The sequence below is a fragment of the Culex quinquefasciatus genome, chromosome 3 (genome assembly GCF_015732765.1).
Source record: "Culex quinquefasciatus strain JHB chromosome 3, VPISU_Cqui_1.0_pri_paternal, whole genome shotgun sequence".
Classification (NCBI taxonomy): domain Eukaryota; kingdom Metazoa; phylum Arthropoda; class Insecta; order Diptera; family Culicidae; genus Culex; species Culex quinquefasciatus.
Window position 1 is genome coordinate 105,774,860 of NC_051863.1, and position 25,187 is coordinate 105,800,046.

Below are 25,187 nucleotides of genomic sequence, written 5' to 3' on the forward strand. Positions count from 1 at the left end.
TACGAAAAGGGATTTTTTAAATATATTCAGAGGTGCTCTCATTTTCGTACAACAAAAACATGGGAAACTATCGACATGGACGATTCACTTGATGAATTATGATTCTACCTTTCGTGTATACGTTGTAATTGTTTTGTTTTCTTGTTGAACTCAAAAATACTGTTTAAAGAATTTGGCTTAAAATTGCGAAAAAAAAATCTTCTCAATTGGTTTTTTGTCGCTTTTTACAAATAAAAGTTGGTAAAACAATACATTTGAAGCAAACATTTAAGAAGCTACAAAATAGATAAAATAAAACTAATAAACTGTGAAATATCAGTAAACAGTTAGGTAACAGAGGAAGAGATGTGATAGCACGATGCAATAAAACGTAACTGAACAAATTCACAGCAATATTAAAAAATAAACTTACAACAATGAACGAACTTTTTTCGTTTCGATAAAATGAACGAATAGCAAAATGAAAACGCTATCAATATGAACCGCAAACAGTGGCAATAATTTAGACCTAAGTAGTTTAATTCTCTAGTTTTAAACGGCCGGATGTGCAATAAACAAACAATCCGATAATTTAAGGTGCAATTTAGGTAAATATTGAGGGTAGCGGACCCTTTTGTAGCGAGTGATATTTTGTTGTTAAACCACACACTGTAAAAATAAAAACTAACAAGTCTCGACTACAATAGGATTCCCTTCCTTTGTCCCTTATCGGATTAGACTAGCAATAGTTAGCATAATTTTGCATTGTAACACTTAGTTATAGTTATAGCTAAATCACAGCTATAGAACCAAAAATTGAGCGACGTAATTTTTGGTGTGCAATTTAGTTACTTTACACATTATTTATTTAACTCTTTGTTTTTGTTTACCTTACTTTTTTGTTTGTTATGAAACGCCTAGCTTCGTAAGTACCTGCCAAATATGTAGAATTAACTCGTATCGATAATAGAAGATTATCGTAGAAGAATAATTGCGACAGAGATTATATTTTATACAACCCCGTAAGGCGAACAATAGGATTTGATAGCCCAATTCCCGCTCGATATAAAACAATTTGAATTCGTTCCGGTTGCACTCGTCAGTGCAGAAAGGGAACCAATTTAACTTGTCTTATTTCAAATTTTCAAGATGTGAGAAATCATGAATGTTATTTTGTATACGTAAGAAGGAAAAAACATCAAAACACAATTTTAAGAACTGTTACTCCGCAATGAAATCCGCTTTGCGCACTTTAGCTTCATGTTGTTGGTAATCTTATGCAGAGATTTTTAAACTTTAGTTATACCGTGTAGTCAATTATAATGAATAGCAATGTTTAAATGTTTTATTCACACAAGTGCACAGCAAGCAATGTGAATCTAATTTAATTTTTCGCTGTACATTTGTCTTGTTAGTATTTAAGCATCATAAATAACTCAATACAAAAATAACTGAAGCACATCAATAAAGCATTTGCTTTGAATATGCCTGGAATTGCTCACAACGTTTAAAAATAAAGGATTTTAAAGAAATAAAGAAAAAAAAAGTTTACTAGTACGTAATTACACTTTGCAATAATAGGCAAAACACTGTATCAGAAAAGAGATGAAGTTAATAAAGTTATTTTTTTAAATTGCAGTTTTTTTATTTGTGATAATTATAACATAAATTCACACACCTGTATGACATCACCATCCAAATCTCTAACACGACTTCCTGCATCTGGGATGAGAAAGGAAAAAAATCAGGAACACATATTTCTGATCATTTAGGAAGTAAAAAAAATCTGGAAATTTGGGAGCGAGTACTCAACCCCGACAAGCGCAAGCAACTTGAATATTGTTTGGGAATAACTAATTTGTGGGATATTGATTTATCGAGGTTTATGTTTATTTTTTTATTTTTCAATTTAATCACAAACTCAAAGACAAAAAAATGAGTAAGTAAGATGGGTGATATCCGACTTTTGAAAAGTACATTAACCCTCTACTGCCCATTTTTTCGAAAATTCTGATTTTTTACCATATTCAGGAAGTTATTTTGAGCATCTTTTGTTCTGCGGAAAGCCTTACTACTCTTGTTTTATATGTTTCTTGTTTCATTTTTAGTATTTAAATTTGCATTTATCTTGTTTAGTTAAACTTACATAATGATTCATTATTTTTCAATCTTTTGCTTGTTTTTCACAATTTGTACTGTAAAACGTTACATTATCATTTAAATTGTGAAAAAATGCTTAGTATTATACTGCCGTTCTACGCATAATTATCCCATGTCAGTTTTGGACGATGTGTACTTTAAGAAAAACACATAAATTTTGGTATTTTGTTCGGAAACACTCATTAGCAAGAGAATCACAAATAAGGGTGATAAACTGCTAACTGGGGCGATTAGGGACACATAGAGCGAATAGGAACCCACGGGACAATTATGCGTAGAAACCAGTGTTCCCACGAGCCTAAGCCATCGGCTAGGCTAGGTTCATTTTTTTGGTTCAGGTTCACACCACACGTCGGCAAGCACCGTCGGCTCAGGCTCACTGAGTGCCGTGAGCCATGGTTCATTTGGTTCAAACCAGGCGAGGCTAGCCAAAATGAACCATTGGCTTGAACCTGGCTTGAACCTGATCAAAGAATGTTAGGCTAAACGGCAAGCTTTGTTACACCGTAGTATGCTCAAACCGTAACATTCGCTACACCGTAGTATGATTACACCGTAACATTATTACACCACAACATTCGTTACACCGTAACATTGTTACACCGCAACATTCATTAACCCGTAACATTGTTACACCGTAACATTGTTACACCGTAACATTGTTACACCGTAACATTGTTACACCGTAACATTGTTACACCGTAACATTGTTACACCGTAATATGATTACACCGTAACATTGTTATACCGTAACTACGATGCAACGAATGTTGCGGTGTAACCATGTTGCGGTGTAACCAAACTACGGTGTAACGAATGGTACGGTGTAACGAATGGTGCGGTGTAACAATGTTACGTAGTAACACTGCTATGGTATAACAATGTTACGGTGTAACCAAACTACGGTGTAACGAATGTTACGGTGTAACAACGTTACGGTGTAACAATGTTACGGTGTAACAATGTTACGGTGTAGCAATGTTACGGTGTAACAATGTTACGGTGTAACAATGTTACAGTGTAACAATGTTATGGTGTAACAATGTTACGGTGTAATAATGTTACTGTGTAAAATGTTACGGTGTAACAATGTTACGGTGTAACGAATGTTGTGGTGTAACAATGTTACGGTGTAATCATATTACGGTGTAACGGATGTTACGGTATAATGAATGTTACATTGTAACATTGCTACACTCTAATATTTGTTACACAGTGCATTATTCCTATGGTTCTCATTAGCCTGGTTAGCCTGGCTTAAGCCATGGTTCATGGTTCACTGAACCAGGATTGAACCACAAATTGAGGCTTAAGCCGAACCAAGTTTATAGGTGAACCTAGCCTAACCGGTTCATTTGGGAACTCTGGTAGAAACACAGAAATCGGTCGAAAAATTTCAATCGCGTTTTTCTCAGTTGCACTTTTTTGAACATGGGACAATTATGCCTAGAACGACAGTATAGTCTAGTCCTACAACACAAAGAATACTGCATACTTATTTTCACGTAATATAGAAGAGATGTTAGGAAGAAACACAGCCAAAGTTGACCCTAGAAAAAAATATTTTTTTAAAAACATTGGCAAAGTCGCATTAAGCAAGTAACACTAACTTTAACCTTAACCTTAGAATTTTCTTAAATTTTAAGAGTTCTTCTTTCCAATGGTTTTAAAAGATAAAAAATGTCCTAAAGTGTCTACAAAGTAATTTACAACAAAGTTTGATTAATTTTACAATTCCGTTATTGCAGGATTGGGTCAAACTGGGTCCGTAAGTTTGACAATTTTAGAATAAGAAGACAACAACTTCTTTCGTTGCTGTGCACCCTTAAGAGGTCTATTAATTACACTGACCTACAGAAAATGACAAAAATGACTCGAAGGGGAAGCATAAAGTTTGAGATAGTTTTTCTCCAGTTTGTCGATGTTGCATACAAGAAAAAAATTGCATGCAATACCCCATAGAAATTTGAGCCGACGTTCTCAACGATTTAGTCGGTTTCAGTCTGTTGAATCTACCGACTAAATCTACCGACTAATCGGTCGTTTGTTTCACCGACTCTTATGGGAGCTTAACACAGGGATCGACCGACTAATCGGTTGACTAAATCGGCCGACTGCAACCGACGAAATCGCTTGATTAATCGATGCATTTAAACGGCGTTGTGGATGAATCCGGCCAGCCGGATCAACCGGAATGAGCCTACTGCCAAGTTCACATGCGCAGGCTCTTCCAATACATATTTACACAATGTGTAGCCCCCGGAAGTTTTTGCAATCAATCTAAAAAACTAACCTCAAATCTCTTCGCTCCCTCGAACAAAGATTGATGTTCCGGCAATCCGGAAAGCTGTAGCAGGAACCAGTGGTGTCATCATAAGCTATTTGGCCGCATGGGCCATCTTCCGGATCATGATGAAAACCTTTGTAACCTGGCTTTGTATTGAAACACCTACACAATTATGAAAATTTCTAAAATAAATAGCAATCTTTCATGATTACTATAAACTCCACTTACTGCTTAAACTAGAGCAATAAATGTTCTACTTTATATAAAACATACCCAAAATAACTGCTCTCTTAATAAAATAATATAAAAAACAAGTTGCCACCAAAATTTTCTCTAAGTCCACTTTGTAAACAATACGAAAACCGATTTAATCAGTCTAGTTGTAGGCCGATTCTGTAGGGACCGATTTAGTCTATCATTTCGTCGAACCGATCATTTCAAAACCGATCGGTTTTGAGAACTGTCAAATTTCTATGGGGTAGCGAACAGCACTATTCAGCCCTGTCTAAATATTTTAGAAAAAATCAAAGTGCACAATATGTGTCATGTTTTTGGGGACCCCAAACTTCATGCCTCGAGTTCGGCCTGCACAGAAATTTTGTTGGTCTACTTTTTTGGCATTTCAGGGCATGATCCGTTGGGTGTACTGAGCCAGAATCACAAATATGAAGTTAGAATGGTATTTGAAGTAGATGTGGTATTTGAATGAGGTGTCGGCGAAGGTGTCCACCCGTGCGTGCTAGAGAGTTCTTTGAACGTTTGAAGTTTCCAGTTTCCAATCGTTTCCCTGGCGATGCAACCTGCTCTGATGCTGACTTATCCGTCTGGACCAAAAGTTCCACCGGGGTTGGTTACCCGATCTCTCCAATAGAGGAGAAAATCGTGACGTCAGAAATGAACTCAAATCACTCAAAGTTCATTTTGTGAGTGACTTTAACAGCTGGGACGGGACGGCTGGATAGAGTCTTCTTTTTGAGTGTTTACGTTTGTATTCTTCTTCTGTTTTTAGCAAGAAAATTTGTGATTCAGATAGCTTGACAATTCAAATTTTCTTGATGATGTTTTTCAACTCAGTGCTCAAGCATGCGGATGACTTTTTCTTTGGTTGAAATGTTGTTTAGTTTTTCCTCGCAGAATTTTTTTGAATTTGGCTGTTAAAATTTGCGGTTGGACGTGGGTGGAGAATCCTGAGTTTATGTTCCATCGTTGTGTGAGACATGGCACCTTCTAAAATGCAAGCGAAAAATTGACTTAATGATGGCGTTCCTTTTAAGTTTTTATAGACGTAAGAAACTATTTCAATTTGAACATGATTCTTTTTATTCGTACAACTAAATACCGGCACACATACAAACTCCCGCCACGAACTCACCTTTTCAAACCTTGGGCTTTTTCGGCAACGAACCAAACGCCGATATCACGGTTCCCTTCGTACCGGTTGCCGTCGTCGTCAGCGTCTGTGTGATGATCCCGGCCGGTTTCAACGCAGCTGCCGTCGCAGCTCCGACGGCACCCGGCGCTGCGCCCAAAACTCCCGGCTGGTCCCACTTCGACTTGCGTTTCTTGGAGTCGTCCGAGTCCATCTTTTTCACTCCGACCTGTATTTCCGTCTTGGCGTTTTCTTTGCGAGCCTTTTCCACCTTCTCCATCTCGAGCTTCTGGGCCTTGGCCAGTTCTTCGTAGTAGGACTCCTTGCCCCACTGGAACGGATCGAAAATATCGGGCGAATAGTTGGTGCCCAGTTCGTTTATGTCACAAAACTGGATGAGCTTCTCGTATATGCTCGGATTTCGGAACTCCTTCCGTTCCTGGATGATTTTGTTTGTGTCCATGTTGGAGTTTCGCATCTTCTCGTACAAATTGGAAATCTTCTCCTGCAACTCTATCGAACATTTACCCTTCGGTTCCGGTGGCAAACTGAACCCGTACAGCTTGGCTCGATCGACTTTCTTCGGAGATTCGACGGCAGCCACGGACGGCACATCAGCCTCCGTCACATCCATCGGTTCCTCCTCCTGGTCACGGGGCGGAGATGCATTTTCCTCGTCGGAAACCACCGTGTCGTCAAAGTAACTGACCAGTCGAAGGGCCTTGTGTCGCGACGAGGACGATTCATTTGTTATACTCGGGGCCGCCGAACCGGAAGTGGTGGCCACTTTCGACGTGCTTGTTGGATTTGGGGAGGCGTGACAGATGTCTCCGAAAGGTCACGCATCGGAGTCTGCTGGCGCGAACGGACCCGAGCCTGAAACAAAAAGATGCAATTCAGCAATTTGAACAAGCAATATTTACTCCAGGCGGAAATTACGAACCTGTGACGATGAGCTTTCCCCATCGGAGTTGTTGTCCGAGTCACGATCCGATTTGTTTTCGTCCTCGTTTTCCGAATCTGTGTATGTTGCAGTCAGGAGGCAAGCGCAGAGTTTCTGGCACTCATGATGCTGATTTTGACGAAAAATTATATCTCACAAAACCCTCTTTAGCTGAATTATTTAACAAAAACTATTTTTTGCAACAGATTCTTCTTCAAACGCGATTGAAATTTAGACGCGATGACAGAAGTTTGTTTGTTCGAAATTCGAACCTTCAATCTTCGAAAACCATGGCAGTGCGGTGAAAATTAAAAAGGGGGACTAGCGCAAGGTGGTTTAACACAAGGTTTAACATTCGTAAAATTTTGAAAATATCCAACAAAACAATGCAAAAAGCCCGTTTAGGCTTCACACAAAAAAAAGTTACTTTTCTCTTTAATACTAGGTATTAAATATACCACAGACTTTTGTGTGATCAAAGTGGTAGATATTTGACAGTTCAATGCTATCCCGTAAAAAGTTTGACATTTCTCTAATAGTATCCTAAGCGCTATGTCAATTTTATGTACAACGATGAAAAACACGATTAAAAACTATTTAAATCAAATGAGGAGACGAATGGAACGGGTTGATGCCTAGGTTGATGCTCTGCAACGTAATTCAGTGATTTATTGATGCGGGAAGGGGAGGACGAGTTCAATTTTTGCCTTCCTCACCTCACTGAGGAAAGGCTATAAAATCACTCGAAAAATGAACTTCTTAATTCGACCTCGTAGACCTTCATTCACGTATACCTATCGACTCAGAATCAAATTCTGAGCAAATGTCTGTGCGTGTGTATGTCTGTAAGTCCGTGCACCGAAAAAAATGCACTCGATTATCTCAGGACTGGCTGAACCTCGGGCTGAACCGATTTGTGCCGTTCTGGTCTCATTCGATCCGTCTTAGGGTCCCACAAGATCTATATTAACTATTATGAAGTTTTGCTAAGTATTTCAAAAGTTATGCTAAAAAAACGATTCTGGCTAAAGTTTGAAAGATTGTAAAAGGGTGGTTTTGTAAGAAAACCCGTACATTTATAGAAAGGTATTTGAAAGACCTTTCCAACAAGCCCAAAAGATTAAAGATCTGATAACTCTATCAAAAGTTATGAGCACTTTAGTGTCATTTGTACACATTTCAGAGGCCGGATCTCAAATATTTTGATGAAAAAGTTGTTCGGATCTATCCGGAGATCTGGCTGACGGAATTTTGTAGATTTGAAACTCCCGGGAAAAATGAACAGATATATTTTTTTACTGCCTTAAGGCTTCAAAAACTTTAAAGTATTATAACTATTGAAAGTGAACAATTTTCATGAAACAGCCCCGTAGGTGTTGTTCTAATATTACGTCCAATGATTTTTGGGATTCTAGACCCCATACTCCATGTAGATATGTTGTAAGAAGTAAAATTTAGATAAAATTTGTAGGTTTGACATTCTTACTACAGAAACAAATATGTACATAATTGTGAGGAAGGCACCAACCACCCAGGGGTGCCAGATTGCCAGATAAATCTGGCATTGCCAGTTTTTTTGAGCGCCAATTAGAAAAAAATATTTTTTTATTTCTTCCTCACATTGTTTTATTGACGTATTTTTTTTTATTTTGTGAAGCTATAATGTATAAAAAGTTAAAATACACAGTTTTTGAACAAAAAATTACTTATTACTTTGAGAAAAGTTGCTTGCCAGATTTTTCCCAGATTTTTTGCCAGATTTTTTACTTTAACCACCAACGGTGGATTAAGTAACGTTTTTTTTTGTGTAAACGGGTTCTGACAATCCTGGCTCTCATTTTTTCCAGGCTGACAGTTTCCAGTTTACTCTTTGATGTGGCTTTGCGAGATGAAAAACACACGCGCTGTTATTGCGCAATTCTCACTAACTTGGACTTCGCACTAAATTATTGCTATCGATCGCACTATTGCGACTTGTCAAACTGGCTTGGGAAATTTAAATTTTCTCAAAAAATAATCAAAGCGAGCCGATGTTGCTCACCTGTCAATCGCAATTTTAAAGTGCGAATGTCCAGTGTGGTGGAAACTGCGACTGAAAATGTAAATAAACATCTGCTGGTTGCTTGGTTTTTGGAAATTTTGTTGTCAAAAGTGCGAGAGAAAAGTGCGGGCCAAATCCAAGTTACAGTGCAAGGATTAATATTTCGATTTACTTTATTAAACCACAAAAACTCTATGTATTGAAAATTTGGTACGGATTTTATTCAGCGTGAAATCCCTCTCACACACCGCCACACCGAAGGGTCATCAGTACCTTTAAAACAACATCACCTTGCTCCGCAAGTCAAAAACAAAATAATTTTGCAGTTGTGTGTGTTTGCTGTCCACCTTCATCGTCGATCGCCGTCACAGTTTGCTCAGCCAGTCGGCCAGCAGTTCCTGTTCGACTGTCATGAAGGAAATATCACCAGCAGCAGCTGCAGCGTAAACAGTGGAAAAGGCCTCTCCTCAGTAGCGCAGAAGAAAAAGGTGGATAAAGAAGTGGTGTGAGTGCGACGACGACGACGACCACAAAGGAGAGACGGGAAGAAAACTTCAATGCAGGAGGAAAATTGGATTTTGACCGTCGGGAGAAGCTCGTCGCGGGGCTGCTGATCGATCCAAGTGGGCCAACTTGGCTGGTGGTGATTTGGAGTTTTCGTCGTGTTCGGGAGGTGTTGAAGAAAGGACCGTGGAGATGTGCCAATCGCAGTAGGCTCAAGTCGTCATAATTTTTTCGTCGTCATTTCAATTATTTTTCCTCTGTGTCTGTGTGTGCAGCAGCAGTAACACGAGCAGAGTGAGCGAAAGAGCAACAAAAGGAAAAGTTTTCGCGAGTGTTGGACAGAGAGAAGACGAGAGAGAGAGTGAGCGAGAAGGTGGTCTACGGTGTGTGAGTGTGTGGAAAAAGGAAAAGGTTCAACAAAGGAAAGTGTTGAAGAGCTCGAAGGCAGCAGGCCAGGAAAGGGGGTTGGAAGAAGAGAAGGAGAAGGCAGTAGCGGAGCCAGGAGGTGGGGGCGCAGAGCAGGGGAGGGACGGGACTGGTTCTCTTTTGCTTTTTCATCATCAAATGGCTGACAGCAGTGCGAATGCAAAGTGTAGTGATGGTGTTTCGTATTTTGATAGCTCACTAAAGGGAAAAATGACTTCACACAATAATTCGTCAAACAGCTCGTCGTCGTCATCCGGTGCTGTTGGCCCGGGAGGTACTTCCGGCAGTGGCCAAACCACGATGGTGGACCGTCTCAAGTTGCTGTATCCGAACGTGAACGAGGCCGTGGACCAGTTGCCTCGTTCCTGGAGCTCTCAGGACAAGTGTACCACAATCGGACTCACCCAGAATAATTTACGTGTTCACTACAAAGGTTTTTATGCACACTTTTCTTATTTTACTAAAGTTTACTTTCTCTCAAAATCTCTGTATGACGTCGCATCATCCTGCAGTCTCTTCTATATTTAGTTTCAAGATTCCTCCCAACGTTCGCGGTGTAAAAATCGACTCGTTTTAGGAATTATTCCGATTTGTCCCCCACGATTACAGTATGAACGCTTGATTGAGCACCAATCCTTCCTCTCTGACTAATCATTAAGGCAGTAATCTGCGTAAATACACGCAATTGAAAATACGCATTTAAAAAAAATACAAGTACAAAAATATTAAGCAAGTTTACCACCAAAAATTCAGTCTGACCAAAATATTAAGTTTCCCAGTGTTTTGCGGAAAAATCGCTGCCGTTTTGAACGGCCAGAAGAATCATGCAATCTTCCCCAGTAGTGGAAGGCCACCACACCATCGATGAGCGAGCCAGCCATCATTGTCTGCTTTTGCTGTTTGCTGCTGCTGCTGGTTGATGGACAATGTTGCCATTTCGGCGGATGTAAAGGCACTAATGTTCTTCAATTTATCAAGGTTAATACTTTTCTACCACAGTTTTTGTGTGTCTAAATTCTAAAATCTCAATTAAATTTTCAAAAGGTTTCAAAAATTTACTCTTGATATTTGAAACAGTTGGATGCTAACGATTTATTTAAAATAACTAGGGTGACAATAAAAAAAAATCGTCATCAGGAACACCCCCTGATTCGATTCCTTAGGCTGGATTTTCATGGATTATGCAACGACATCGAGAGCACGAGCATCGAATCAACTCGATGCTCGTGGCTTGCGTTACTTCATTTAGCTTGGACACAAACCCAAAATCCACTTTCCAGAATTAGGAACACTTGCATGCAAGTTAACGAAGGGTGGAAAATGACATTTCCAAACATAAACAAAGCAGCATTGCGTGGCGATCGGAATCCAGTATAACTTTTGAAATAAGCTGATGTTGCTCAATAAATCTTTTTCAAAAGGTCGTATGAGTAGACTAGCGTAGAGACCCTAAATAGGGAGACTGGTCTAAGCTGGCTAAATCGATCTGGCAACGTATGTTTTGAGCTTGGCAACACTGATAAGTTTTGCTGGGCGTAAAGGCAAATGCTCGTTTGGATACGTCAAACTCGTGTCTGTTTGGGTACGTCAAATTCACTTCGGCCAGTCTCCCTATTAAGGATCTCTAGACTAGCGCATAATTTAATTTAGTAAAACTTATGCCTCATGTTCAAGGAATTTCAGTGGAATTCGAGATGCGAAGCCAGTCAACATTTTTATAATTCCAACTGTGATTATTGAACTGTTGAATTAGCGACTCAGATATCAGTGCTCAGTGCTATTTGCTGATCGCTGGTTTCCGACTCAAGCATATGATTTATTCTATTTCAAATTTTTCGTTGGGAAAAATCATGCAAAATAGACAAAAGATAAAAGAAAGGACTAAAAATTTAAAAAAAAAGGTGCAGGTGGTTATGTTCTACATGACCAATATGACAAAGAACTTTGTACAAAACTCTAAAAATCATGCTTTTTTTATTTATATTTTTTAATTCTTTGCCTATTTATTTAATCCTGAATAATTAATTCTAATTAAATTTATTCAATCAATGGCACCGGTAGAACCTTCCCTCAGGGCCATGGCCACTCCGGGTGTGGCAAATCCTGTCAAAATGGCAATTTTAATCACCAGTATCAAAAACCATGAATTTTGATACCCATATTGCCCCAAGTCGTATGGTTCAATAAATGTCCCCCGGTAGAACCTTCCCTCAGGGCCATAGCCACTCCGGGTGTGGCCAATCCTGTCAAAATGGCCATTTTCATCACCAGTATCAAAAACCATGAATTTTGATACCCATATTGCCCAAAGTCGTATGGTTCGATAAATGTATCCCCGGTAGAACCTTCCCTCAGGACCATGGCCACTCCGGGTGTGGCCAATCCTGTCAAAATGGCCATTTTCATTACCAGTATCAAAAACCATGAATTTTGATACTCATATTGCCCCAAGTCGTATGGTTCAATAAATGTCCCCCCGGTAGAACCTTCCCTCAGGGCCATGGCCACTCCGGGTGTGGCCAATCCTGTCAAAATGGCCATTTTCATTACCAGTATCAAAAACCATGAATTTTGATACCCATATTGCCCCAAGTCGTATGGTTCAAAAAATGTCCCCCCGGTACAACCTTCCCTCAGGGCCATGGCCACTCCGGGTGTGGCCAATCCTGTCAAAATGGCCATTTTCATCACCAGTATCAAAAACCATGAATTTTGATACCCATATTGTCTCAAGTCGTATGGTTCGATAAATGTCCCCCGGTAGAACCTTCCCTCAGGGCCATGGCCACTCCGGGTGTGGCCAATCTTGTCAAAATGGCCATTTTCATTACCATTATCAAAAACCATGAATTTTGATACCCATATTGCCCCAAGTCGTATGGTTCAATAAATGTCCCCCCGGTAGAACCTTCCCTCAGGGCCATGGCCACTCCGGGTGTGGCCAATCCTGTCAAAATTGCCATTTTAATCACCAGTATCAAAAATCATGAATTTTGATACCCATATTGCCCCAAGTCGTATGGTTCGATAAATGTCCCCTCGGTAGAACCTTCCCTCAGGGCCATGGCCACTCCGGGTGTGGCCAATCCAGTCAAAATGGCCATTTTCATCACCATTATCAAAAACCATGAATTTTGATACCCATATTGCCCAAAGTCGTATGGTTCCATAAATGTTCCCCGGTAGAACCTTCCCTCAGGGCCATGGCCACTCCGGGTGTGGCCAATATCCTACCAGTTTGGTCCCAACCCCGTTACCTTGAATCATTCTGGTTTCCGAGTGACCGTTCTAACAATGTTCTTTAGAACAGAATTCCTCCCAAGGTGGTGCTCAACCTGTGTCTTTCAATGTGTGTATGTGTGTGTGAGCAATAAAATTATCACCGTCGATCCGTCTCTGACGGATTTTCGGTCAAAACTAACTGTTCACAGGCTATCTGTTAGCTTATATAGTCCGCATGAAATGTGGCAACATGGTGCAAATTTTGCCTCGTCTCCTGCTTTCTTGGAACTGTCACGCGAGAATGTTGCACCATTGTTGCCACACTTCATTCGTTGCTGACCCCTTCCGCAGTACCAAGCATGCAACATTTTCGTAACGCGCGACATTTTTCGTTTTTCTGGATTGACACCTCACCAGAATAGAGCCCTTAGGACAAAGTTCTTTGTCAAAATAAAAATAATAAAAAATTTGGAATTTTAAGAAAATTTACGTAATTTAAGAGATTTAGGAAATTTTAAAAAATTTAGAAATTTAAGAAATTTAAAAAATTTAAGAAATTTAAGAAATTTAAGAAATTTAAGAAATTTAAGAAATTTAAGAAATTTAAGAAATTTAAGAAATTTAAGAAATTTAAGAAATTTAAGAAATTTAAGAAATTTAAGAAATTTAAGAAATTTAAGAAATTTAAGTAATTTAAGAAATTTAAGAAATTTAAGAAATTTAAGAAATTTAAGATATTTTACGAAATTTAAGAAATTTAAGAAATTTAAGAAATTTAAGAAATTTAAGAAATTAAAGAAATTAAAGAAATTTTTTAAAAATAAGAAATTTAAGAAATTTAAAAAATTTAAGAAATTTAAGAAATTTAAAAAATTTAAGAAATTTAAGAAATTTAAAAAATTTAAGAAATTTTAAAAATTTAAGAAATATTTAAGAAATTTAGGAAATTGAAGTAATTTTGTAACTTTTGTAATTTTTTTTAAATTTTAAGATTTTATAATTTTTTATAAATTTTATAAATTTTATAAATTTTAAAAATTTTATAAATTTTATAAATTTTATAAATTTTATAAATTTTATAAATTTTATAAATTTTATAAATTTTATAAATTTTTTAAATTTTATAAATTTTATAAATTTTTTAAATTTTATAAATTTTATAAATTTTATAAATTTTATAAATTTTATAAATTTTATAAATTTTATAAATTTTATAAATTTTATAAATTTTTTAAATTTTATAAATTTTATAAATTTTATAAATTTTATAAATTTTATAAATTTTATAAATTTTATAAATTTTATGAATTTTATAAATTTTATAATTTTTATAAATTTTATAAATTTTATAAATTTTATAAATTTTATAACTTAACACGTAGCCTTATGTATGGGACAAACTTCAAATGCGTTTTTCTCAGCTTGCTGTTTTTGCATATGGGACATTTATGCGAACATGGGCAGTGTAGAGATTATAAATCAAAGAAAATTTGTAAAAGTTGGTTTTAGAAGCCTGTAACTATGTAGACTCTTATTATAAACTCAATTTTCCCATTAAATTAAGTTTTTTTTTTAAATTACACTGGTATACACTCAATCCCCGGTGGTTGGTCACTTTTTCGTTTGACACTGTTTTAGTTTGTACCTCGTTGGTTGGTCAAAGTCAAACTAAAAATTGAGGAACTGGAACGATTTAAAGAAGACCATCTTCAACGATAAAAAGCCACCCTTAACCGATTTTGTTCAAAATCTCTTCGAGCGAATAATGATTGCCTGAAGAAAGGATCTCGGGTATGCTTTGATCTCGTTTTCCTGACTTGATCGCTGGTTGTGGCAGATACGAAAAAAATTTGAATGATTGGGATTAGTATTCAACTAGATGGATCTGATTACAATTTTCCCCATTTACCGCCAGCAGTCATGGGTTGTTACAATTACGACTGCACTCTTGACGAATGACAGCTAGTCGTGGCAATTTGAGAATAAAGACTGTTCGTCGGAATTTCAACGCTGCTAAGGGTGGATTTTCATGAATTTTTCGATGACCGACATCGAAAACGACTTACGATGCTCGTGGTCAAACTTTGCCAAAACTTCAATTTTTCAATCAGATGAAGTCTGAAAATAAATTATATTAACGATAGAAAGCAACACAAGCAGTAAAAACAAACAGCCATTGCTGGTATGTCGTGAAAATACGATTTTCCGACTTTTTATTTTCGATGCACAAGCATCTTGAAATGACCGACATCGAAAGCATACTCACGACCATGCTTTGCTAAAATGTCAGAGCATCGAAACGCGATGCTCATCTGCAGCGAAGTCATGCCACCACAGCACCAAGGACACAAACCTAAACTAACGCTTTGTAACTGTTGGGAACGGGTGGGAAATGAAACTTGACGATGTTTGACGAAACAAATTTTGAAGATCTGTCAAAGTAGGCCCTGTCAAATCAGCTGATTTTGCTTCTGTCAGAAAGTTTTCAAATCCATCTTTTCAATGTTTTTTTAGATCAAATAAAAATAGAATTAAAAGATGTGCAAATATGTAATTTAAAAACATAGATAATCATCTCCAAACCATTGGTAAGTGCCCAGACGTCGAGAAACAATCAATTTTTTTGTTTACCATTTTCATGTTTTGTTGCAGAAGTGGTCGCTTTAGCCGAATTTCCATTCAGAACATCGGCACCACTACCTTCGAGAGCCGATTCCGTTTCCTTTGGGTGAGTGATCTCCTTGGTGATCTCAAAATGCCGCAAGAAAGGCCAACACCGTCGGAGAAGCACCAGAAGGGAAGCGAAGCGCTCAAGCTGAGTTACTTTTGAGTTTCGGAAGCAGCTTTTGGGTCGAACAAAAGTCGATTCAAGATTGACAGCAACGGTAATAATACATTGGATTACGCTCAGTGACGAAATTCTGAGGCTGAAGGAGGAAGTAGTGTTTGCGAAGATGAAAAGAAAGAGGGACAAGAAAAAGAAGAACCGGAAACGTCACACCGGAAATGTTTCGACGATGACACTCATCGACGCTGGAGTGGGAGGAAGAAATAAAGAAGGCAAAAGTGTAATATGTTCGCAATTCGCAATTCGCAATTCGCAATTTTCAGTGTAAGAACGGGCCTTGACCGATCTTATGCACCAGGTTCCCGACGAACACGCACTGCCCTTACACCTACATCTCACCCTTGCTCTGAGTCAGTACGAGCAGCACGCTAGAACACGCTTTGAGTGTTCGTGCCAGGCATGCACACCTTCTTTTCCGGTTACGCATTTTAACTCGGCCGGGGTGGTACATTACGTAGGGTTTGATGTAAGTATAAGCGCCTAACCATTTAAAGTGTGCCTATCAGCTTTCTTTAAAGCAAAAACTGTTTTATTTTAGTTTGAATTCAAAAACTAGTTGTTATTTTACTGTGTATTGTTTTCTCCTGAAATCTTCCCTATTGTTGAGTCGTGTTTATCTGTTGCTATTTCTTTTGTCGCGGTGTTTTGTTACAATATTTTGGTCCTAAGCATCTTAGAAAAGTTTTCAAAAGTACAATAGTAATATTTGTGTTAATCCTTTAATCATTCCATAAATTGAGCAAGGGCTCGAACCTCACTTGCTTAAGAAAAGGTGAAGTTTCAAAACAATGGACAGTGAAGGAAACATTCTTTGTAAAGTATCAATAGTAAAGGAAGATAGTAATTTATGAAGTAGATATAGAAATTAACAATAGTTAATAAAAGAGGTAACAAACAAGCTTAGATTATTGTTATGATGGGCATTTTACAGGGAAGACGAGAAATTATTCAAATAGATACATAAAGAAAAGGCACATGATAAACAAAATTGACATCGCTGCCAAATTAAGGGAAAGCAGATAGTTTGTTACAGCAGCATCAATTGGTAAAATAGAGTGGAAAAGCGTTGAGAAATAAGAGAATCAAATACTTAAAATCGAAATCAAATGGAGGATAGTAAACAGAAGCCGTTTTAGAAAAACAGTGAAACAAAATAAACAGAATATAGCTGTTAGTTGAAATGGAAAAAAGAGAAACCCCGTTCTGCGATGTTCCAGGTACATCCACAGCAGTTGACTCAACATACTGCGAATCAAAACAATACCGTCTACAATCACAAATTACTTCCCTTTCCCACATTGTCGCGCCCCTTTCTTTTAGCCGTCTCGACTCTGACCCGCGGTGGTCAAAGGTTTACGATCCGTTTCCACAGGCCACCAGCTAGGTCATCATGAAAACCAAGCCAACGTGGAGGTAAGAAAATAGGACACTTGCAAGGAACCAGAGCTATACTGTTCTGATCAAAATAATTCGGATGATCTAACAGAACTACGGAAGTAGTTAGTTGCGCTCCTTCCAGGATGTTCCTTACGTGGACGTCAACCGAAGAGCACGCAACAAGATCAGTGCCATTGCATGCTCTTAGGTATCAATCCTTGGCCTGCAAGGCAAAAGTGTAATATGTTGTAAAAATATACATTTAGAAAGATAAGTATGAGATAAACTAAAAAAAAAAACAATAAAATTGTAATTAGTTTCACTGAATTATTTGTATTGACAAAACAAGATCTGATCCCACTCACAGGAGAACTATCTTTTACACTTGGAAGAAATCAATGCTTTTCGGCTGAATTCTTATTTTGCCATTCCTTGTGAGTTATCTTGTGACACGTCGTATCTTTTACAGCAGCAGATAGCACACAAGAGACAAATGGTAACTTTTGGTTTAATTTATCCTAGCCAGAATGCCTCGGTTTTTTTTAAATTCTAATTCAAAACAATTTTTTTTACAGAAAGACTCACAAATTTATACAAAATGGAAGCTTTTTTTGTTCTGATAGTTTTCAATTCAATGTTAAAAAGCCGGTAAGCGGGATTTGAACAACACAAAATTTTATAAATTTTAAAAATAAATTTTTTATAAATTTTATAAATTTTATAAATTTTATAAATTTTATAAATTTTATAAATTTTATAAATTTTATAAATTTTATAAATTTTATAAATTTTATAAATTTTATAAATTTTATAAATTTTATAAATTTTATAAATTTTATAAATTTTATAAATTTTATAAATTTTATAAATTTTATAAATGTTATAAATTTTATAAATATTATAAATTTTATAAAATTTTATAAATTTTTAAAATTTATAAAATTTTGTGTTGTTCAAATCCCGCTTACCGGCTTTTTAACATTGAATTGAAAACTATCAGAACAAAAAAAGCTTCCATTTTGTATAAATTTGTGAGTCTTTCTGTAAAAAAAAATTGTTTTGAAATAGAATTTAAAAAAAAACCGAGGCATTCTGGCTAGGATAAATTAAACCAAAAGTTACCATTTGTCTCTTGTGTGCTATCTGCTGCTGTAAAAAGATACGACGTGTCACAAGATAACTCACAAGGGAATGGCAAAATAAGAATTCAGCCGAAAAAGCATTGATTTCTTCCAAGTGTAAAAAAGATAGTTCTCCTGTGAGTGGGATCAGATCTTGTTTTGTCAATACAAATAATTCAGTGAAACTAATTACAATTTTATTGTTTTTTTTTTTAGTTTATCTCATACTTATCTTTCTAAATGTATATTTTTACAACATATTACACTTTTGCCTTGCAGGCCAAGGATTGATACCTAAGAGCATGCAATGGCACTGATCTTGTTGCGTGCTCTTCGGTTGACGTCCACGTAAGGAACATCCTGAAGGAGCGCAACTAACTACTTCCGTAGTTCTGTTAGATCATCCGAATTATTTTGATCAGAACAGTATAGCTCTGGTTCCTTGCAAGTGTCCTATTTTCTTACCTCCACGTTGGCTTGGTTTTCATGATGACCTAGCTGGTGGCCTGTGGAAACGGATCGTAAACCTTGACCACCGCGGGTCAGAGTCGAGACGGCTAAAAGAAAGGGCGCGACAATGTGGGAAAGGGAAGTAATTTGTGATTGTAGACGGTATTGTTTTGATTCGCAGTATGTTGAGTCAACTGCTGTGGATGTACCTGGAACATCGCAGAACGGGGTTTCTTTTTCCATTTCAACTAACAGCTATCTTCTGTTTATTTTGTTTCACTGTTTTTCTAAAACGGCTTCTGTTTACTATCCTCCATTTGATTTCGATTTTAAGTATTTGATTCTCTTATTTCTCAACGCTTTTCCACTCTATTTTACCAATTGATGCTGCTGTAACAAACTATCTGCTTTCCCTTAATTTGGCAGCGATGTCAATTTTGTTTATCATGTGCCTTTTCTTTATGTATCTATTTGAATAATTTCTCGTCTTCCCTGTAAAATGCCCATCATAACAATAATCTAAGCTTGTTTGTTACCTCTTTTTATTAACTATTGTTAATTTCTATATCTACTTCATAAATTACTATCTTCCTTTTACTATTGATACTTTACAAAGAATGTTTCCTTCACTGTCCATTGTTTTGAAACTTCACCTTTTTCTTAAGCAAGTGAGGTTCGAGCCCTTGCTCAATTTATGGAATGATTAAAGGATTAACACAAATATTACTATTGTACTTTTGAAAAACTTTTCTAAGATGCTTAGGACCAAAATATTGTAACAAAACACCGCGACAAAAGAAATAGCAACAGATAAACACGACTCAACAATAGGGAAGATTTCAGGAGAAAACAATACACAGTAAAATAACAACTAGTTTTTGAATTCAAACTAAAAATAAAACAGTTTTTGCTTTAAAGAAAGCTGATAGGCACACTTTAAATGGTTAGGCGCTTATACTTACATCAAACCCTACGTAATGTACCACCCCCGGCCGAGTTAAAATGCGTAACCGGAAAAGAAGGTGTGCATGCCTGGCACGAACACTCAAAGCGTGTTCTAGCGTGCTGCTCGTACTGACTCAGAGCAAGGGTGAGATGTAGGTGTAAGGGCAGTGCGTGTTCGTCGGGAACCTGGTGCATAAGATCGGTCAAGGCCCGTTCTTACACTGAAAATTGCGAATTGCGAATTGCGAATTGCGAACATATTACACTTTTGCCTTCTTTATTTCTTCCTCCCACTCCAGCGTCGATGAGTGTCATCGTCGAAACATTTCCGGTGTGACGTTTCCGGTTCTTCTTTTTCTTGTCCCTCTTTCTTTTCATCTTCGCAAACACTACTTCCTCCTTCAGCCTCAGAATTTCGTCACTGAGCGTAATCCAATGTATTATTACCGTTGCTGTCAATCTTGAATCGACTTTTGTTCGACCCAAAAGCTGCTTCCGAAACTCAAAAGTAACTCAGCTTGAGCGCTTCGCTTCCTTTCTGGTGCTTCTCCGACGGTGTTGGCCTTTCTTGCGGCATTTTGAGATCACCAAGGAGATCACTCACCCAAAGGAAACGGAATCGGCTCTCGAAGGTAGTGGTGCCGATGTTCTGAATGGAAATTCGGCTAAAGCGACCACTTCTGCAACAAAACATGAAAATGGTAAACAAAAAAATTGATTGTTTCTCGACGTCTGGGCACTTACCAATGGTTTGGAGATGATTATCTATGTTTTTAAATTACATATTTGCACATCTTTTAATTCTATTTTTATTTGATCTAAAAAAAAAAACATTGAAAAGATGGATTTGAAAACTTTCTGACAGAAGCAAAATCAGCTGATTTGACAGGGCCTACTTTGACAGATCTTCAAAATTTGTTTCGTCAAACATCGTCAAGTTTCATTTCCCACCCGTTCCCAACAGTTACAAAGCGTTAGTTTAGGTTTGTGTCCTTGGTGCTGTGGTGGCATGACTTCGCTGCAGATGAGCATCGCGTTTCGATGCTCTGACATTTTAGCAAAGCATGGTCGTGAGTATGCTTTCGATGTCGGTCATTTCAAGATGCTTGTGCATCGAAAATAAAAAGTCGGAAAATCGTATTTTCACGACATACCAGCAATGGCTGTTTGTTTTTTACTGCTTGTGTTGCTTTCTATCGTTAATATAATTTATTTTCAGACTTCATCTGATTGAAAAATTGAAGTTTTTGGCAAAGTTTGACCACGAGCATCGTAAGTCGTTTTCGATGTCGGTCATCGAAAAATTCATGAAAATCCACCCTTAGCAGCGTTGAAATTCCGACGAACAGTCTTTATTCTCAAATTGCCACGACTAGCTGTCATTCGTCAAGAGTGCAGTCGTAATTGTAACAACCCATGACTGCTGGCGGTAAATGGGGAAAATTGTAATCAGATCCATCTAGTTGAATACTAATCCCAATCATTCAAATTTTTTTCGTATCTGCCACAACCAGCGATCAAGTCAGGAAAAACGAGATCAAAGCATACTCCGAGATCCTTTCTTCAGGCAATCATTATTCGCTCGAAGAGATTTTGAACAAAATCGGTTAAGGGTGGCTTTTTATCGTTGAAGATGGTCTTCTTTAAATCGTTCCAGTTCCTCAATTTTTAGTTTGACTTTGACCAACCAACGAGGTACAAACTAAAACAGTGTCAAACGAAAAAGTGACCAACCACCGGGGATTGAGTGTATACAAGTGTAATTTAAAAAAAAAAATAATTTAATGGAAAAATTGATGTTATAATTAGAGTCTACATAGTTACAGGCTTCTTAAACCAACTTTTACAAATTTTCTTTGACTTATAATCTCTACATGTGATGAAAGTGCAGCATGCAATTAACCGAAACATCATGTTTTGAAGCAAAAAAAATAAAAAATAAATAAAACCACCTCCGGAAACCCGAAATATCTCCAATGGTCAGGAACCATTTTCCCAAAACTGAAAAATGAATCGTGGAATTGCGGTTAAACCGGCTCAGTGGCTTTATAGTTGCGGCTTCTGTCTTACAAGCAGAAAGTATAGGAATCAATTTCCGGTCGGTACCTTTGAAATTGTGAAATCAGGAATTCGAACTTTGAAAATGAACAAAAACGAAAATTGATCAGGTCGAATTCGAAGACACACCATTGGATTGGTGGTCTGAGACGCTAAGCAGTCAGCCATTAGGAGATTACACTCTAGCAGTGAATTATTGATCCGTAGTGTTGAAACAAGCCATCTTCTCATATTAACTACGCGCTGATTCCTGATTTGCCTTAGGGGATTGACGGTTTCGGAATTGGACCGCAAGGAGCTATGTCATTCTGAAATGGATCGTTGGTCGCTTTTGCACCAGACGTGGCTTTGTGCTCCGCGATAGAAATTTTTCTATTGTTACTCGAAACAATAAACGCGTTTTGGATTGTAAAAATATCAACCAAAACGTTTTTTATTAGTCTTCAAATGCGCTAGTTCGCATGATAGATCCAGACAATATTTTTATTAAAATATCTATGACCTACACCCCTTTGTCTGGGACGTCGTTTGGACCCCTCCAATTTTATTTTCAGGGGTTGTTTGTACTTATAAAACTAACATCTGGTCAAAATATGAGCGCTCTAGATCAACGGCAATTCTGGAAACACAATTTGAAGGTTAAAAATCTTAAAAAAAGCTTAGGCTAATCAGTTTAACACATCAAATAGACACTTCTAGAGTTTTTAATAGGTCCTATAAACATATCAAAGACAACAGTTAAGTCAATAGAAAAAGCCTAGAGTTTGTTTTTGAAAAGGTCCTATACTTAAAAAAAAATCTAGATTTTTTCTTTTGTAATTTTTTTGGTGATAATTTTATCAAATTCATAAAAAAATGTTTATTTTCATCCATTTCAACCCTTTAAAAATTAAAGTAAAAAAAATCTTCTTTTCACATTTATTGAAAATCAAGTTTGTTTCCAAGAATACATTTTTATGCATGTTTCTATTGTAAAAATGACTCAGAAACACGAATTTGATAAAATTATCACCACAAAATGGGATCTAAGGGCTCATATTTTTGCCAGATGCTAGTGCTCGTTTGCTCGTGGACTCTCGCTCTTATAAGTGCTTATACATTTGAATAGGGTTATCATCTTCAATGATTTGGGCTCGTTAGGCCCCCCCTCTTTGAGCGTCTGTTCTCCATGTTAGGGGCGGCTTACGGCAGGTAGAGTTAGGACCGGTTATTGGGAGGTTCAGCGCCCACCAGCAGACGAACGAGAACGGCTTAAGACTCATCGATTTCTCTACCTCCCGAAACATGGTCATACGTAGTACCTTCTTCCAGCACACCTCCATATACAGGTACACCTGCTACGCCAAATCCTCCAAAAATGTCGCGAGTACCAGATCCCGACGCACCACCTGTTCATCGATTTCAAAGCAGCGTACGACTCGGTCGACCGCGAAGAGCTATGGAAGATCATGCACGAGAACGGCTTTCCCGTGAAGCTGATCAGAATGGTGAAATCAACGATGGACGGGGCACGGTGCAGCGTGAAGATGTCGGGTGCGATGTCCGACCCGATCGAATCGCGGAAGGGACTGCGACAAGGCGACGGTATCTCCGGCCTCTGTTTCAACAATGGGCTTGATGGTGTTATGAGGCGGGCGGGCTTCAACATGCGGGGCACGATCATCAACCGGTCCAGCCAGTGCATCTGCTATGCCGACGACATGGACATTGTCGGCAGAACGTTCGAGGCGGTGTAGCGGGAAGCGGAGAAGGTTGAATTGAAGGTGAAAATGGCGAAGACGAAATATCTGCTGGCATAGGACCGAGCGTGTCGATCGACGGTGACGAGTTCGAGGTTGTGGAGGAGTTTGTGTACCTTGGATCGTTGGTGACGTCGGACAACAACTGCAGCAGGGAAATTCGGAGGCGCATCATCACCGGTAGTCGTGCCTACTACAGACTCCACAAGACTGTGCAGGCTGGTACCCTTTCCCGACGTGCAAAGTGTACCATGTACGAAACGCTGGTAAGATAAGAGACGTGGACGATGCTCGAGGAGGACCTGCAAGCGCTTGAAGTTTTCGAACAACGAGTGCTAAGGACGATCTTTGGCGGTGTACGTGAGAACAATGCATGGATGAGAAGGATGAACCACGAGCTAGCGCAACTCTATGGCAAGCCAAGCATTCGGAAAGTCGCAAAGGCTGGCCAAATCCGGTGGGCCGGACACGTCGCGAGAATGCCAACCGAACCAGACTATCAATCCGGTGAAGTTGGTGTTTAATTCAGAGCCGGTTGGAACGCAGCGGAGGGGGGCGAAATGTGCAAGATGATTAGAACAAGTGGAGGAAGATCTGAGAAGTGTGGGAGTTCCAAGTCGGATTTGGAGAGTAGCAGCCCAAGACCGAGTTCAGTGGCAGCGCATCTGGAGACAGCTCATGACCCGGGGGTTGTCTGAGCAGTAAAAGTAAAGTAAGTTAGGCCTTTTTACAATCCTCCGGACTTTAGTCGAACTCGTATTTTTTAGCATAAATTTTGTAGTACTTAGCTAAACTTGCTGATGTTAAATAGAGAGTTATGGGATCCCAAGACGGATCGAATGAGACCAAAACGGACAAAATTCGTGAAGCTAATTCGGAGATAATCGAGTGACATTTTTTTTGTCCACATTCCTACACACCAAGGATGCCAGATGCACAGATTTGTCTGTGTTTCAAAGACAGTTGAGCTTGTGTCAGATATTTTTTGAGGTGCACAGACTTTCAAAAAACTTTATTAAATTAATATGTTGTAAAAATATCAACCTAAACATATTTTGTTAGTCTCCAAATGCTAAAACACGCAATTTTCATAGATTTCTATGACTGTAAATTGATATACACTCAACCCCCGGTGGTTGGTCACTTTTTCGTTTGACACTTTTTTAGTTTGTACCCCGTTGGTTGGTTGGTCAAAATATAAGATAAAGACGACGAACCATCTACACCCGATGACGACATTCGCGACTACAATGGACAACCGATGGAACAATCAAAAGTAACCCCAAAGACAAGACTGGAAGCCTACAGTTTGACAATTTAATCAAATTTTGTAAAAATTTTAAAAATGATGTTGGCCAAATTATGGAAACAAAAAAATAATTTATAAAATCAAATCAAAAAAAATAGGTCGTTGGAAGCGCGAGGGCTAACACCACTTAATGCCCGGTACTGAGATTAGTTGTATCAGCTTGACCCAAGTCTGATACAAACTATATTTTCCCATAATTTCGCTGCCAGCCATCGGGTATTGGATTGGACCACACACAAACCACAAAAACATGAAATTTATAATAGAATTTTCTTAAAAAAGAAATCAATATTTGAAGCCAACTTTTATTGGTTCAAATACGTATAAAATATCTTTATTTTTACTTAAACACTGGTGCTGCCAGCACTGGTTCAAAAAGATGTGTCTTTATTTTGCTCTCCATCGACTC

At 38.0% G+C, this 25,187-nt stretch overlaps 2 protein-coding genes across 3 annotated transcripts in view; one reads left to right on the forward strand and one right to left on the reverse strand.

Annotated features, from left to right (window-relative positions):
• Positions 1-5,722: 5,722 nt before the first annotated feature.
• Positions 5,723-6,991, reverse strand: LOC6030857 (SAP30-binding protein). The gene is given in 4 exon segments (XM_001841687.2): positions 5,723-6,579; positions 6,582-6,671; positions 6,739-6,836; positions 6,839-6,991. Coding segments are annotated over 4 exon segments (990 nt in total). The 5' UTR covers positions 6,864-6,991; the 3' UTR covers positions 5,723-5,802.
• A 2,157-nt stretch (positions 6,992-9,148) lies between these two features.
• Positions 9,149-25,187, forward strand: part of LOC6030855 (ran-binding protein 9) — a 41,151-nt gene continuing 25,112 nt past the window's right edge. For both annotated transcript variants that reach the window (XM_038258637.1, XM_001841686.2), the window contains exon 1: positions 9,149-10,142. In XM_038258637.1, the coding sequence (XP_038114565.1) occupies positions 9,848-10,142 (295 nt within the window). In that variant the 5' untranslated portion in view covers positions 9,149-9,847. The remainder of the gene's footprint in view (positions 10,143-25,187) is intronic.